Genomic DNA, 15,307 nt, shown 5'->3' on the forward strand with positions numbered 1-15,307 from the left:
AGGGGAGACATGATAGCAGTCTTCCAATATTTGAGGAGCTGCCACAGAGAGGAAAGGGTCAAGCTATTTTCCAAAGCACCTGAAGGCCAGACAAGGAATAACGGATGGAAACTGATCAAGGAGAGATTCAAGCTGGAAAGAAGGAGAAATTTTCTGACAGTGAGAACAATCAACCCATGGAACACAGAAGTTGTGGGAGCTTCATCACTGGAGGCTTTCAAGAAGAGACTGGATTCCATCTGTCAGAAATGGTGCTTGGGCAGGGGTGGGTGGGGTTGGACTAGGAGACCTATAAGGTCCCTTCTAAATCTGCTAATCTGTTAATCTCAACATTTCTACAGGTTTGAAGCAGTGGTGAAATTCAAATTTTTTACTACCAGTTCTGTGGGTGTGGCTTGGTGGGCATGGCAGGGGAAGGATACTGCAAAATCTCCATTCCCACCCCACTCCAGGGGAAGGATACTGCAAAATCCCCATTTCCTCCCGATCAGCTGGGACTCGGGAGGCAGAGAATAGATGGGGGTGGGGCCAGTCAGAGGTGGTATTTACTGGTTCTTTGAACTACTAAAAATTTCCGCTACCGGTTCTCTAGAACTGGTCAGAACCTGCTGAAACCCACCTCTGCCCTATGCCATCCCTCTGGTAAACTTGCAAGATTCGTTTTTCTCACTGTATACATGTATACATCCGAACTAGACTTTTGTTGTCTCTCTGTGTCATATATGTGGGTACATGCATAATTGTCTGTCTGTCTGTCTGTCTGTCTGTCTGTCTGTCTGTCTATCTATCTATCTATCTATGTCATGGTTATATTTATATTAGAGGTAGAGACCGTTTGAAAGCTGTATGCAACATAATTTCATTTTAATATATGTGTCAGGTTTTGATGTCATCTCAAATAAATTGCACTCCCAAACAATTAATCTTTGCTGAAATATTCCGTTTATTGAGTATGATAGATCTGGCCCCGACTTCGTCGTAGCCGATACTAACCCTCTGACCCCCAAACCCTTCCCTTTCCGTTCCCCAATTCTCATCTTCTCATTGGCCATCTTCCAAGTCAGTCTCCCCAGCTTCTGACCTCAACCCACAGGAATGTCCCCCCTCCCATCCCATCTCCTAGGGGATACTATCTACAGAGAAAATAAGTAGGTGAAAAGTCAAGCCTCGTCTCCTCCTTTTTATGGCAGCATCAGAATGCTGACAATATGCCAATTAGTGTACATTCAAAGTGATAATAAAGTATTCTATTCTATTCTGTTCTGTTCTGTTCTGTTCTATTCTGTTCTATTCTCTATTCTATTCTATTGTACTCTATCCCAGGGGTCTCCAACCTTGGCAACTTTAAGACTTGTGGACTTCAACTCCCAGAATTCCTCAGCTTTGCTGTGCCCGCCACGCCCACCAAGCCATGGCATGCCCATCATGCCACGCCCACCAAGCCACGCCCACAGAACCAGTAATAAAACATTTTGAAGCCCACCAGTGGCCTAGGGAACAAAACTGTTACAGAATCAGGTGGTCCTACTAGAAATACTTCGGAACCTCCTCCCAGAGGGGAGCAACAAGAACAGACTATAAAGTGGGTGGGCGGGGTCTCTAACAATGCTTTGAGTTCCCATGAACTGTTGCAGCATCCCCACAGTCACGTGATCAAAATTCGGGCGCTTGGCAACTGGCGTGTACTTATGACAGGTGTACTCTCCCAGGGTCACATGTTCAGCATTTGCAACCTTCCCAGTCGGCTTCTGACGAGCAAAGTCAACAAGGGGGTTGGGGGGGGGGAGAGACCAGTTTTGCTTAACAAACGCATGATTCATTTACCAACTGCGTGGATTTGACTCAACAACAAGGGTTATAAAACGGGACACTGAACACGTGCCTCGCTTAGCAACAGAAATGCTCTTTGGCCAGCGTGCTTGAAGGCTCCTGGAGATCAGCTGCTTGTCCAAGCCGAGCCACCAAACCAAGGTTTGTTGCAAAGGACTCGCGAACTTTTCCTTTTCTTTAGCAGGAAGCCGCTGCCTCTGATCGGCTGGCAGTTTTGATGCCTCGGCCGCCGCCTCCTCCAGCCGCTGCCAGCGGAGCCCACAGGGCGCGGAGCGATCATCGGTGGAGGCCTACCTGTAAAAGGTTTCCTTACCTTCTTGTTGGCTGTCTTGTTCAAGTAATAATCTCGTGATGGTAAAAATAGGCCGGACTGATCCACCTGCCGTAGGTAAAAAAAAAAAGAATAAATTCAATCCAGAAGTCAGACTGTCCTTCCAACTGCCTTATATTCCTCTATAAAAAAGTCAGAAAAATCTTCCTGTTCTTAGCTACTGATGGCTGCCTTCCCACTCATGTGCAGCTGCATAAGAAAAAAGGCATTACAGGTAGTCCTTGTCTTACAACCATTCATTTAGTGACCATTCAAAGTTATAATGGCAGTGAAAAAGTGACTGTTTTTCACACTTACGACCCAGAGGTGGTATTCAGCTGGTTCAGGAAAAGTGGCGAACTGTGGGGGCTGCCCACCTGCCCGCAATCCAGTGGTGGGCAATCTCTGCTACCCATTCGCCCAAACTGGTACATTGCCAAGTTTGGATACCCCTGTGGTCTACTCACAGCAAGTTTGATGAGTCCAAACTGAGGCAGGTGAGAACCATTCCCTCTTTACAACTTATATTGTTTTTATTGTTTCCTAGTATGATTTGATTGCTTATTAGTATAACTATCACCAAGTGTTGTATCTTATGATTCTTGACAAATATACTTTATTTTTTCTTTATGTACACTGAGAGCGTATGCACCGAAGACAAATTCCTTGTGTGTCCAATCACACTTGGCCAATAAAGAATTCTGTTCTGTTCTGTTCTGTTCTGTTCTGTTCTGTTCTGTTCTATGCTATGCTATGCTATGCTATGCTGTGCTATGTTATGCTATGCTATGCTATGCTATTCCATTCCATTCTAGAATTCCCTCAACACTGTCAAACTAGTTACTAAATCTGCATTACTATTAATCTTCTCATTGTTCCTATCACCCATCTCCTCCCACTTATGGCTGTATGACTGTAACCTTGTTGCTGGTATCCTATATTGACTGTTTCCCTATGGCTATCATTATTTGTTGTACCTTATGATTCTTGATATATGTATCTTTTCTTTTATGTACACCGAGAGCATATACACCAAGACAAATTCCTTGTGTGTCCAATCACACTTGGCCAATAAAGAATTCTCCTCTCCTCTCCTCTCCTCTCCTCTCCTCTCCTCTCTCTTCTCCTCTCCTCTCCTCTCCCCTTCCCTTCCCCTTCTCTTCCACTCCACTCCACTCCATTCCATTCCATTCTATTCTATTCTCTGGGGGTCATGAAGACTTGCTATTGCAACAGGTGGGAAGACAGGACAAAGTTACCTGGATGATGTTGCTATTGGAGCTTTTAGAATCAGGTCCCACGAAAACAGTGAAGAACGGAGAAGCGCGATAAGTTGCAGAGACCAATTTCAGCACGTCCATGAAGTTGGTCTGGTTCCAGGAGCCAGTGACGTTCCAACCACCAATCTGAGAGGAAAATGGGTTTAAAATTTTAGAATCGTAGAACACTCGTTGCTTTTGTTAAAATCCATTTTTAATCCCTTGCAACCAAAAGAAAAGTCATGGGGGGGGGGGGGGAGAAAAAAGTCAAGGAAAGGAAAATCATAGACTCTAGGAAAAAGTGTAGGCAAGAGCAACAAAGATGATTATGGGACTGGAGGCTAAAACTTACAAAGAACGATTGTAGGAATTGGATGTGTTTAGTCTAATGAAAAGAAGGACTAGGGGTGACATGAGAAGATTACTTCCAGTACTTGAGGGTTTGTCATGGAGAAGAAAGAGTTGACCTATTGACCAAAAGCACCTGAAGGCAGGGCAAGAAGCAATAGATGGAAACTACAGTAGTGGCCAAAATTGTGGAAACCTTTTGGGAAAAGTGTATTTTTAAGGTTTGATGGCTAATAACACCACTTTTTTTGGAGTTTCGAGAGAATCCTATTCCAGTGCTGGGAATAGCCCAGACCTTAACCCAATTGAAAATCTATGGAGCCGACTAAAGAAACTTGTTAGTCGGAAGCGACCCAGCAATAAAACCCAGTTAATCGAAGCAATCATTCAATCTTGGTTTCACATTAGAACAGCTGCAGAACTAAAAGACTTGGTTCACTCCATGGGAAGACGTTGTAAGGCCGTAATTCATGCTAAAGGTTACCCAACTGAGTATTAACTAACGTGATAATTTTTGTATACCTCGCTTTTTCTATGGTGATAATTTTTGCATATCTCGTTTTTTTCTACGTGTTTTGCTTTTCTTCTTTATACTGTAACTGCTATTCTAATAGCAAATCCTTCATAAAAGTTATTGCATTACATTCTTGATTAAATTATTTTTCTTTTTTTAAAAAAAAAAATCTTTATTTACATTTTCCATTAAAAAAAAAAGAAAAATGACACATTATATAAATAACAAACAAAACATACAAGACAACACAACAAAAACCAACAGAACTAGCATACCTATAAGCAGCACCTTAATAACCTAGTACTCGGTACTGTATATCTATATTATAATCCGGAGAAGACAGAACATCTTACATTATTTTTATAAAACAATTAGGATTATCCGACCTCACTTTACTTGTATAATATAAATTTCTCAGTACATATAATTCCTCTTCTAATTTGGGTTATATTTTCCTCTTCTCTAGATACCTAATTATTTTTCCATTGATATATAATTCCATTGATATATAATTATGGGTTTTAATACAGGGGTGCTTTTAATTGTGGGCCAAATTAATTTAATCGGATTTTAATACTGTTTTTAAATTTTGTATTTCTTGTGTCTTATCTGTTGGCTGTTCACCGCCCCGAGTCCTTCAGGAGAAGGGCGGTATATAAATATAAACAACAACAACAACAATAACAACAACAATAATAATATAATTTTATGGTACTACTGCCAAAAGAAGTGGGTGTTATTAGCTAGTTTTAGAAAATACATGTCAGCACTTCAACCTGCATTTACTTTAGTGCTATAGTACATTTTATTCGAGACGACCACGAAACTTGACAATACACTTTTCCCAAAATGTTTCCATAATTTTGGCCACTACTGTAATCAAGGAGACAACCAACCTAGAATTAAGGAGAAGTGAGAACAATTAATCAGTGGAATAGCTTGGCCTCAGAGGTTAAGGGTGTTTTATCACTGGAGTTTTTAAAGAAGAGATTGGACAGCCACTTGTCTGAAATGATATGGTCTCCTGCTTGAGCAGGGGGTTGGACTAGAAGACCTCCAAGGTCCCTTCCGACCCCATTATTCTGTTATTCATGCATGGAGGCTTGAAATATTTTCTGTCCTTTGTGTGTACCAGGAATCCACATTCTATTTGGCATCTAGGGGTGACATTATAGCAGTGTTCCATTATCTCAGGGGCTGCCACAAAGAAGAGGGTGTCACAAAGAAGCAATGGGTGGAAACTAATCAAGGAGAGAAGCAACCTAGAACTAAGGAGAAGTTTCCTGGCAGTGAGAACAATTAATCAGTGGAACTACTTGCCACCAGAAGTTGTGAATGCTCCAACGCTGGAGATTTTTAAGAAGAGGATGGATAACCATTTGTCTGAAGTAGTGTAGGGTTTCCTGCTTAAACAGGGGGTTGGACTAGAAGACCTCCAAGGTCCCTTCCAACTCTATTCTATTCTATTCTATTCTATTCTATTCTATTCTATTCTATTCCATTCCATTCCATTCCATATTTTCTATTCTATTCTATTCTATTCTATTCTATTCTATTCTATTCTATTCTATTCTATTCTATTCCATTCCATTCCATTCCATATTTTCTATTCTATTCTATTCTATTCTATTCTATTCTATTCTATTCTATTCTATTCTATTCTATTCTATTCCATTCCATTCCATTCCATTCCATTCCATTTCATATTTTCTGTTCTGTTCTGTTCTGTTCTGTTCTGTTCTGTTCTGTTCTATTCACTGTTCATTGGTGCTTGCTTACATTTTCAAACCCTTCCCTGGAATCTTAAAATGTAAGAACCCAGGCAGGTTCTAAAAAATGTTGAGATCCTCTTTAACAGCGACTAGAATTGGAAAAGGAGAGAAGTTACCTACTGATGATGAGATTATTAAGAAAATGATGGAATGTGCTGAAATGAGTAAATTGACATTTGACAGGAAAATAAGCAATATCATTTGATATGGGATTTGTTTTATCAATGGATAGAGAATAAATCATGGAACTGAAGTATGAAATATGGGGTTGATGTAAAGATAAAATATCTGAAGTTTTTTTTTCTATAAAAGATATAAGTTGCTGTTATAAATTGGTATTTTAGAAATGGATTTATGTACAAGAAAATATGAACTGTTCGACTCCCTGTCTGTAATTGTTTGGAATGATGATGGTTTTATGTTTTGTTTTTGTTTTAAAATAAAAAAAAATTCTCAAAAAATAAAATAAAATAAAAAATGTTGAGATCCTCGAGACAGCTAGTGTTATATTTCAAGGGTCCCCAATCTGTGGACCGTGGCACATTAGTGGGCCGGGAGGGGTTTTGCAACTGGGCCAGAGAAATGGCCGGGGAGCGTGCGTGTGCACCCTCACTTGTGCAAGCAGCGGGTGAGCAAGTGAGCGCACGCACCCCATTTGCGTGAGCGGCAGGAGTGAGTGCACGCGGCTCCCCAAAAATGGAGCTGCCCGTGCACGTACTTGCCAGCCGCTCACGCGAACTCTCCCCTCCCCCCCCTCGCTGCCTGTCCGCAAAGCCAGAAACGTTTGGGAACTCTGTTATATTTGATACTTTTCTATTTCTTGGCATGATCATAGATAAAGAGACTTGGTGGCGCAGCAGACTAAAGCACTGTTAAGTAGCACCAGCTGCCTGCAATTCCTGCAAGTTCGAATCTCACCAGGCTCAAGGTTGACTCAGCCTTCCATCCTTTCGAGGTAGGTAAAATGAGGACCCGGATTGTGGGGGCAATAAGCTGACTTTGTATAAAAAAGAACACCGCTTGGGGGGGCGGGGGCGAAAGCCCTACTAAGCAGGTATATACAAAAGTATGAAGGCTATTGCTTAACGCATTGTAAGCTGCCCTGAGTCTCCGGAGAAGGGCGGCATATAAATCGAACCAATAAATAAATAAATAAATAAATAAATTTCCGCTGTCTGTTCTCACTGTCTAGTCTCCAGAATTGGGAATACAATCTTGGAATTGCCTTCGAAGTAGGATGAACTCTTGAACTTCCTGTCACTAGCCAACCTGCTTTGTCTAAGTTTCAATATAACCAAAATGGTCCAGAAGGCCCAAATCTCCCATAAAAAAATCCACTAAAAAATCAATTAAGGCTTAAACTTTAGGACAAGGCACAGGTCCTTTTATCTTGCTAAATTAATCCCAGGTGCGCCACGGGGCACGGCAAAAAGTAGAAATATGGTAGCTAAAAAATGTATTGCTGAAAAGAAAAGTACATAGGTACTGTCATTCATTGGCATCCTTCAGTCTCAAGAGACTATGGTATCGTGCTCTGGAAAGAGGTCCTAAAACAGCATCTGGTGTGACTAAAAAGGCCAATTCGAGAGTGGCCATCCCTTCCACACGGAGGGCAGATACATTCTGTCCCCTGCCCAGTCCCCAGATTTTGCTGGTTCCGGGACTGCCTCTTTGCCTCGGCCTGCCGAACAAGGGTCTCTTCGAATTGGAGAAGGCCATGCTGCGTCTTTAGCCTCCAAGCTGAACGATCGGAGGTCAAGGTTTCCCAGTTGTTAATGTCCATTCCCAGGACCTTTAGGTCCCTCTTGCAGATATCCTTATATCGCAGCTGTGGTCTCCGTCTGAGGCGCTTTCCCTGCACTAATTCTCCATACAGGAGATCTTTCAGAATCCGACCATCAGCCATTCTCATGACATGCCCCAGCCAGCGTAGACGTCGTTGTTTCAATAGTGAATACTGCAAGTAGTGTAAATGAAGCCTATTTTCATAATTGTCCCTTCATCAGTACCAGAGGTGGGTTTCAGCAGGTTCTGACCAGTTCTGGAGAACCGGTAGAGGAAATTTTGAGTAGTTCGGAGAACCGGTAAATACCACCTCTCACTAGCCCATCTATTCTCTGCCTCCCGAGTCCCAGCTGATCGGGAGGAAATGGGGATTTTGCAGTAACCTTCCCCGGGCTCCAGAGGCCAAAAACAGGGCTGTTTCCAGACTTCCAGAACTTCTGGGAGGCCCGTTGTTCGCCCTCCCAGAACTTCCACACGGGCACTGCATTTACCTGGCATCCAAAACGAGCTGCAGGGAGACTCCTGTGAGGGAAGGGGCAGGGTGGGCGGGGCCAGCCAGTCCTTGCAACTACCGGTTTGGCGAACTAGGTGTAAAATTAGCATTCGCTTCGCCCAAACCAGTCCGAACCGGCTGAATCCCATCCTTGGTGGGGCCCCAGGTTTTGAGGGAGTGTGCTGTGCAAAATAAAGCTTCTTTTATCATCCGCACCTTGGTGTGTTCGATTTGAGCGAAAGGCACACCAGGTGACAAAGCCAGTTGAGCTGGGACAGCAATTTCACTCAAATATGACAGGATCCTTGGCGAATTTAGCTTTGATGATGTCCGTTGTTTCCTCTTGATTAGATACAAGTATTCCGTTCAAATATTTCCTTGCTTCTTGGGTCTGCTTAAGAAGAAACTTCTCCCTCCACAGGTTGAATAGAACTGGTCCAATTCTACCCAAGTTGGAGCCAGATTTTCCTTCAATATGTGAATTAATATAACATCAACTGACTAGCCTTGGGCGTAAATCAGAGTCTCCTCATGAGAATGTGAGCAAAATGCTTTTAATATTCCAAACACTCTGTAACTGTTCCTAAGCAAGCTCCTTTTATGAGCAGGGCCTTATTGTACTTAGACCAGGGGTCCCCAAACTTGGCAGCTTTGAGACTTGTGGACTTCAACTCCCAGAATTCTCCAGCCAGCTATGCTGACTGGAATCCACAAGTCTTAAAGCTGCCAAGTTTGAAGACCTCTGATTTAGACAATACGTCTACCTACTTTCATACAATTGTTGCTTGCCAAAAAAATCCCTGAGAATAAATTGTAATAATGTAAGAGTGATGGATTTTTTTTTAAAGCATCCAGTGTCAAAGTAAGTTGCGTTCTTCAGTGGCCTACTGTGAGCAACAGGCCGCCCTGAATAAAATCCATCTCAGATTTTTCCGTCATGACTTTTCATCTTCTTTTTTCTCATCCCAAGGCCAAAGCCAGGTAGGAGCTAGAGCATGGGCATTCAACCTGCAACTTTAAGACTTATGGACTTCAACTCCCAGAATTCCCCAGCCAACATGCCTGCCTGGTGAATTCTTGGAGTTGAAGTCCACAAGTCTTAAAAGTTGGCAAAGTTGGACACCCCCGAGCTAGGGAAACCTAACACCAAAGAAGTCCATCAGCCTGTCCAATTCTATACTCCTCTACTTGGGGGTATGTCCTCTGATTGTCTGAATGCCTGGACTCAGAGGAGGACTACTCCATGAGCACCACAGCATCTGGAAATCTAAGTCTTCAGAAACAGCAATCTACAAGGCAAAGGCAAAGTTGAAGGATTACCCAGCCTCACCAATCTTCTTAAAGTGATGGTTGGACCCAAATAGCTGCAGGACCCACAAACTGCTTGAGGCAACCTAGCATGTAAATCACTGGAAGCAGAGCTCTCCAGGATGCTGAAAGAATATTTTCCTCTTGAGGAGTAGACCATGTTACTTAATGCGATGACTGAATTAATTTATTTCTGGACCTACGCAGAATACCAAACCCTAAATTAACCGAACGGCCTGGCTTCCTGCAGCCTAATAAAGCAGAAGGGGAGAAAAAAAATAAGGAAATTAAGACTAAGCAAGCTGAGCTACCATTATGGGAATGAAGTCAATAGGTCCCCAGTTGACCTAAATTAAGCTTGTTGGGCAGAACACAGGCGATAAAGGGCAAGAATTGATTGGCCCTCGCTTTCTGCATCAAGCGCCAGAGGTGGTATTCAGCCGGTTCGGGCCACTTCACCCGAACCGGTAGCTGAAATCACTGGTGGGCCTGCCCATCCGCCCTGGTTCTATGCCCGTGATGGCGAACCAATGGCACACGTGCTACAGGTGGCATGCGGAGCCATATTAGTGGGCACGCCAGCTCAGCTCTGGGGTGCATGCGCACGCCGGCTAGCTGATTTTTGGGCCTTCTGGGCCCACCAGAAGTAGGGAAACAGGCTGTTTCCTGCCTCTGGAGGGCCTGGGGGCGGGGTGGGGAAGTCCCGTTTTTCTTTCTTACCTGGCTCCAGATCCTCTCTGTGTATCTGGGAATGGCGAAAACAGCCTTTCCCACTCCCTTGGAGGCCCTATGGAGGCTGAAAGGGCCCATTTCCCGACTCCCGGTGGGACAGGAAGTGACTTTTTTCCTGTCCCCAGCCTCCAGAGACTCCTAGAGAGGCTCCTAGAGAAGCTCCTAGAGATTCCTAGAGAGGTTCTGGAGGCTGGGGACAGCAAAAAATGTCACTTCCTGTCCCACCGAGAATTGGGAAATGGGCCCTTTCAGCCTCTGTAGGGCCTCCAAGGGAGTGGGAAAGGCTGTTTTCGCCCTTCCCAGATGCATAGAGAGGATCTGGAACCAGGTAAGAAAGAAAAAGGGGCCTACCAGGCCATCATGTGCCAGGAGCGGGGGTTGGGGTTGTGTGCGCATGCGCGTGGTCACGTGCGCGCACGACCCTCCCCTGCCCCCCCTTTCCTGGCACGCGATGGCAAAAAGGTTAGCCATCAGTTCTATGCCATCCTATTTAGGCAAGTTGGTGAGGCCGGGCGCATGCACGATAGGCCAGGCGCCAGTGGTGAAATTCAGCCGGTTCTATCCGGATCATGTGATCTGGTAGCGCCTGCGGTGAGAGGCTCCGCCCACCCGCCCGGATGTCAACATGTCCCATTTTTGACCCTCCGTGCATGTGCAAAAGGCTCTGCGCATGCATGGAGGAGGTGCTCGCACTCACATTTGCGAACCATTAGGGAAAGTAAGTGAATTCCACCCCTGTCAAGTGCCCTCCAGCCTTCGCAACAACCCCAGCTGTGCCCATTGGTCTTGTGGACTCACCTTCTCGATCAGATCTATCAGTGGCTGAGACCCCAGTTCCTCAATCTTCTGTTCTCTGAGGCAGGACAAGTAATAGCGTTGGGTCTTCCTTTCAGCTTCACTGCTGGAGTTAAAAGTGGCATTTTCTGGAGAGAGGAGCACACGAGGGTCAAGAAAGGGTTGGACAACTGGACAGCTCCGGTCACTGTCCCGGAGCCCCAAAATGACAAGTCAATTTTCACCAGATCTGTGCCAATATGATTCTTCCAACCAGGGGTGAAATCTAAGATTTGTTACTACCGGTTCTGTGGGCGTAGCTTGGTGGTGGTGGGGGGGTAATGTGACTGGGTGGGCATGGCCAACTTTTTTTTTTAACTTTTAAAAGCATTTTTTCTACAACCTTAAGAGGTTGCAGAAAAAAAATGCTTTTAAAAGCCTCTGACGATCAGGCAACTCAGCTGGGATCGTCAGGGGCTTTTAAAGGCATTTTTTTTTTCTACAACTTCTTCGGCTAAAGAGGTTGTAGAAAAAAATGCTTTGAAAAGCCTCTGACGATCCCAGCTGAGCTGCACAATCATCAGGGGCTTTTTTTTTTTTTTTTTTTTACTTTTAAAAGCATTTTTTCTGCCGAAGAGGTTGTAGAAACAGAAGTTGCCTTCAGAATTGTGGGCGCTTCATCACTGGAGGTTTTTAAGAAGAGACAGGACAGTTACCTATCTGAAATGGTATAGGCCAGGGTTTCCTGCTTGAGCAGGGGGTTGGACTAGAAGATCTCAAGGTGCCTTCTAGCTCTGTTCTGATTGGTTGGTGAATTATATTTTTATAGAGGTTTTTTTTGTTTTTTTTTTTTGATTTATATGCCGCCCTTCTCCGAAGACTCAGGGCGGCTTACAATGTGCTCAGCAATAGCCTTCATCCTTTTGTATATTTATACAAAGTCAGCTTATTGCCCCCACAAACTGGGTCCTCATTTAACCTACCTTAGAAAGGATGGAAGGCTGAGTCAACCTTGAGCCTTGGCGAGATTCGAACCCTGCAGTAATTGCAGGCAGCTGTTCTTAAGCAGCTTAATAACAGGGTGCCTTAAACCCTAGTACTACCAAGGCTCTGTTATGTAAAATGTAAAATTTGTTACTACCGGTTCTGTGGGCGTGGCTTGGTGGGTGGGTGGGGGTAATGTGACTGGGTGGGCATGGCCAACTTTTTTTTTAAAACTTTTAAAAGCATTTTTTCTATAACCTCTTCAGCCGAAAAGGTTGTAAAAAAATGCTTTTAAAAGCCTCTGACGATCCCAGCTGAGCCGCACAATCATCAGAGGCTTTTTTTTTTTACTTTTAAAAGCATTTTTTCTGCCGAAGAGGTTGTAGAAAAAATGCTTTTAAAAGTGAAAAAACACAGCCTCTGATGATCGCGTGGCTCAACTGGGCATAGGGCATGTGTGTGTGTGTGTGCAGGGATTTTTGCTACCGGTTCTTCAAACCACTCACCGCCATCGCTACCGGATCGGGCAATCTGGTCCGAACCGGGAGCATTTCACCCCTGCTTCCAACAAAGCTATTCTTTGAGGAATCTACCTGCCTCGGAGTTTTGCTTGATATGGATGTATTACTTGGAACCCTTGACACAAGGACTACCTGGGTGAGATCCAAAGCCCGTATTTTCCTCAGTCTAAATCTAACCTTCCACTTCTCACCCTCCAAGGAGAAAGCTGTCTTGTTGGGATTCTCCACGATCCTTCCCACAAAACCTGAATCCCTTCAACTCATGACCCTTCATTCCAATGTCAAATATTGGCCTTTGTCTTCAGATTCTTTAGCAGCCCTGGATTCCGAATCTGCTTCTTTTGCTCAAGCTAAAGAACCCAGAACGTAGAAACATACTCCGATGCCCGCCTGTAACCATCCACTTCTTACCCAACAGGTGTTTCATGATGGCCTGATTTTGGTCCCAAATACTGTTGAAGGTACTCCACTTGGAGCGTCCATCCGGCAGTGGGTTCCGCTTGATCCATCCCCCGCAGGCGTACTGGTAAAAATCATCACAGGGCTTGACGTCTGGATCCAGAGCTTCCAAGATCTTACCAGCTACAATGACGCAGGCTTCAGTAAGGCAAGTTGTATGCGAAGGATCTGGAAGAGACACATGGAGATTTACGTGGGAGTAGGAATGGATTTGCAGAGGGGGGCCGGGAAATTGCAGACTACAGGAACCATTTGCACTACTCAGCTGACCCTGAGGACACAGATAAACCTCCAAGTGCTTCAACGACCCTCTAAAACAGGGGTGTCAAACTCAAGCCTTGTGGGCCAGATCCGGTCCGCAGGGTGCTTAGATTTGGCCCAAAGGCCCACCCTGCAAAACAGCGAAGGACCGGCCCATGGTGCCTCTGCCAGTGAAAATAGAGCTCGGGAGGGCCGCACGCAGACTCCCGAGCTCTGTTTTCGCTGGCAGAGGGTTGCAGGAGGCCGTTGTATCTGAAAACAGAGCTCGAGAGCCTGTTTTTGCTGGCAGAGCGCTGGGGCCACCCGACACGAGTGACGTCAAGCTGGTCATGCTTGCCCCGGCCACGCCCCCCTCCGGGTCCCCCAAGGTCAAACACAACCCTGATGCAGCTCTCAATGAAATTGAGTTTGACACCCCTGCTGCAAAAGGATGCAAATCAGTGGTGGGTTTCTACCAGTTTGCGCCAGTTCGGGTGAACTGGTAGTGGCGGCGGCGGGAGCCTCCGCCCACCCGCTGTTGTGACCTAGATCCAAGTAGTTATTGCCAGACACAATCAGTCCTAAACAAACATATTTTATTAGGACAGCTGAGAATTACCTCACTCTCAGCGTAGTCCAAATTAAGTTCCAAACAAATTCTTCATAAACAGTCCTTCGGCCTTATCACCAACCTTTGTCTACTTTGGCACCCTACCAAAGGCTTTTCTTGGCAAAAGTTCAGAAGCAAGAGACGCTGACAAGAAGCAAATGTAGCAACGTTGTTTTCCTACAAAGATCCCAAGAGCCGTTGCTGCTCTTTTAAGCCTTCCGGGAGGGGCCAATCATTTCCTGGCCTTACTTCCGAGTCGTCCCTTTTGCTTTACCTGCTCTTGCCTTCTGGCAGCTCTGCACATGTGCGCATTAGGAACAGGAGGAGCCTCCTGTTCCTCTGCCTCTCTGCTATCCGCCTCTGCAGGCTCCGTGCATCGCTCCCAGATGGCCCTGGCTCCCTCTCTGCCTCTGACGCAGAGCCCTCGTCAGAGCCCTCCCCAGACTCCAGGATTGGCCCATGTTCCTCCCCAACCTCCTCACTGTCCAAATCTGCTGCCAGATCTGCTGGCCGCTGGCGGGCCACAACATTAATCCGTAGGGTTTGGCGACAGTATTATATTATTTATCCCCTTTATATTTTTTTATTTCCCCCTTTGATTGGCTGTACACTTTAGTGTCATCACCATTATTACATTCTGCTGTTTTCCAAGAACACTGAGTGCTTTTCTGCCAGAGTCAAATTCCTTGTGTGTTTAACCAGACTTGGCCAAATAAATAAAGGAGATACCGTAAATATATATATATGTATATAAACAAGTAACTAGGGTAAAATGTCCACAAGCTGACAACTGGTAGATAAACTTAGCACTAAAAGAAACACAGACTCTTGGTCTGCCCAGTAATTTCCTTCTCCAGAGAACCAGCTAGCTCCTTTATTCATTAGTTTACTAGGAATTGTCTCCTCTGTTTCTCCTAGGAGAAGCAAACCAACCAATGTTAGCATACAGTAGTGGCCAAAATTGTGGAAACCTTTTGGGAAAAGTGTATTTTTGAGGTTTGATGGCTAATAACACCACTTTTGGGGAGGAGTTTCAAGATAATTTTTTTAAAAAAAATTATTTTGATTTATATGCCGCCCTTCTCTGGAGACTCAGGGCAGCTTACAAGGCACTAATATACAAGATAATCATATTCCAGTGCTGGGAATAGCCCAGACCTTAACCCAATTGAAAATCTATGGAGCCGACTAAAGAAACTTGTTAGTCGGAAGCGACCCAGCAATAAAACCCAGTTAATCGAAGCCATCATTCAATCTTGGTTTCACAGTAGAACAGCTGCGGAACTAAAAGACTTGGTTCACTCCATGGGAAGACGTTGTAAGGCCGTCATTCATGCTAAAAGTTACCCAACTAAGTATTAACTGACA

The 15,307-nt window shown here is 44.7% G+C and overlaps 1 protein-coding gene across 1 annotated transcript in view; it reads right to left on the minus strand.

Moving 5' to 3' along the window:
• The window catches only part of ECE2 (endothelin converting enzyme 2), an 84,792-nt gene that overhangs the window by 33,006 nt on the left and 36,479 nt on the right, over window positions 1-15,307 (minus strand). Inside the window, exons 4-7 of the mRNA XM_060682871.2 lie at window positions 13,042-13,257; window positions 11,150-11,274; window positions 3,400-3,546; window positions 2,144-2,209 (exon numbers count right to left, since the gene is read on the minus strand). Coding sequence (XP_060538854.2) covers window positions 2,144-2,209; window positions 3,400-3,546; window positions 11,150-11,274; window positions 13,042-13,257 — 554 coding nt within the window. The remainder of the gene's footprint in view (window positions 1-2,143; window positions 2,210-3,399; window positions 3,547-11,149; window positions 11,275-13,041; window positions 13,258-15,307) is intronic.

The sequence above is a fragment of the Pantherophis guttatus genome, chromosome 6 (assembly GCF_059756535.1).
Source record: "Pantherophis guttatus breed Tessera chromosome 6, ASM5975653v1, whole genome shotgun sequence".
In the NCBI taxonomy this organism is placed as follows: domain Eukaryota; kingdom Metazoa; phylum Chordata; class Lepidosauria; order Squamata; family Colubridae; genus Pantherophis; species Pantherophis guttatus.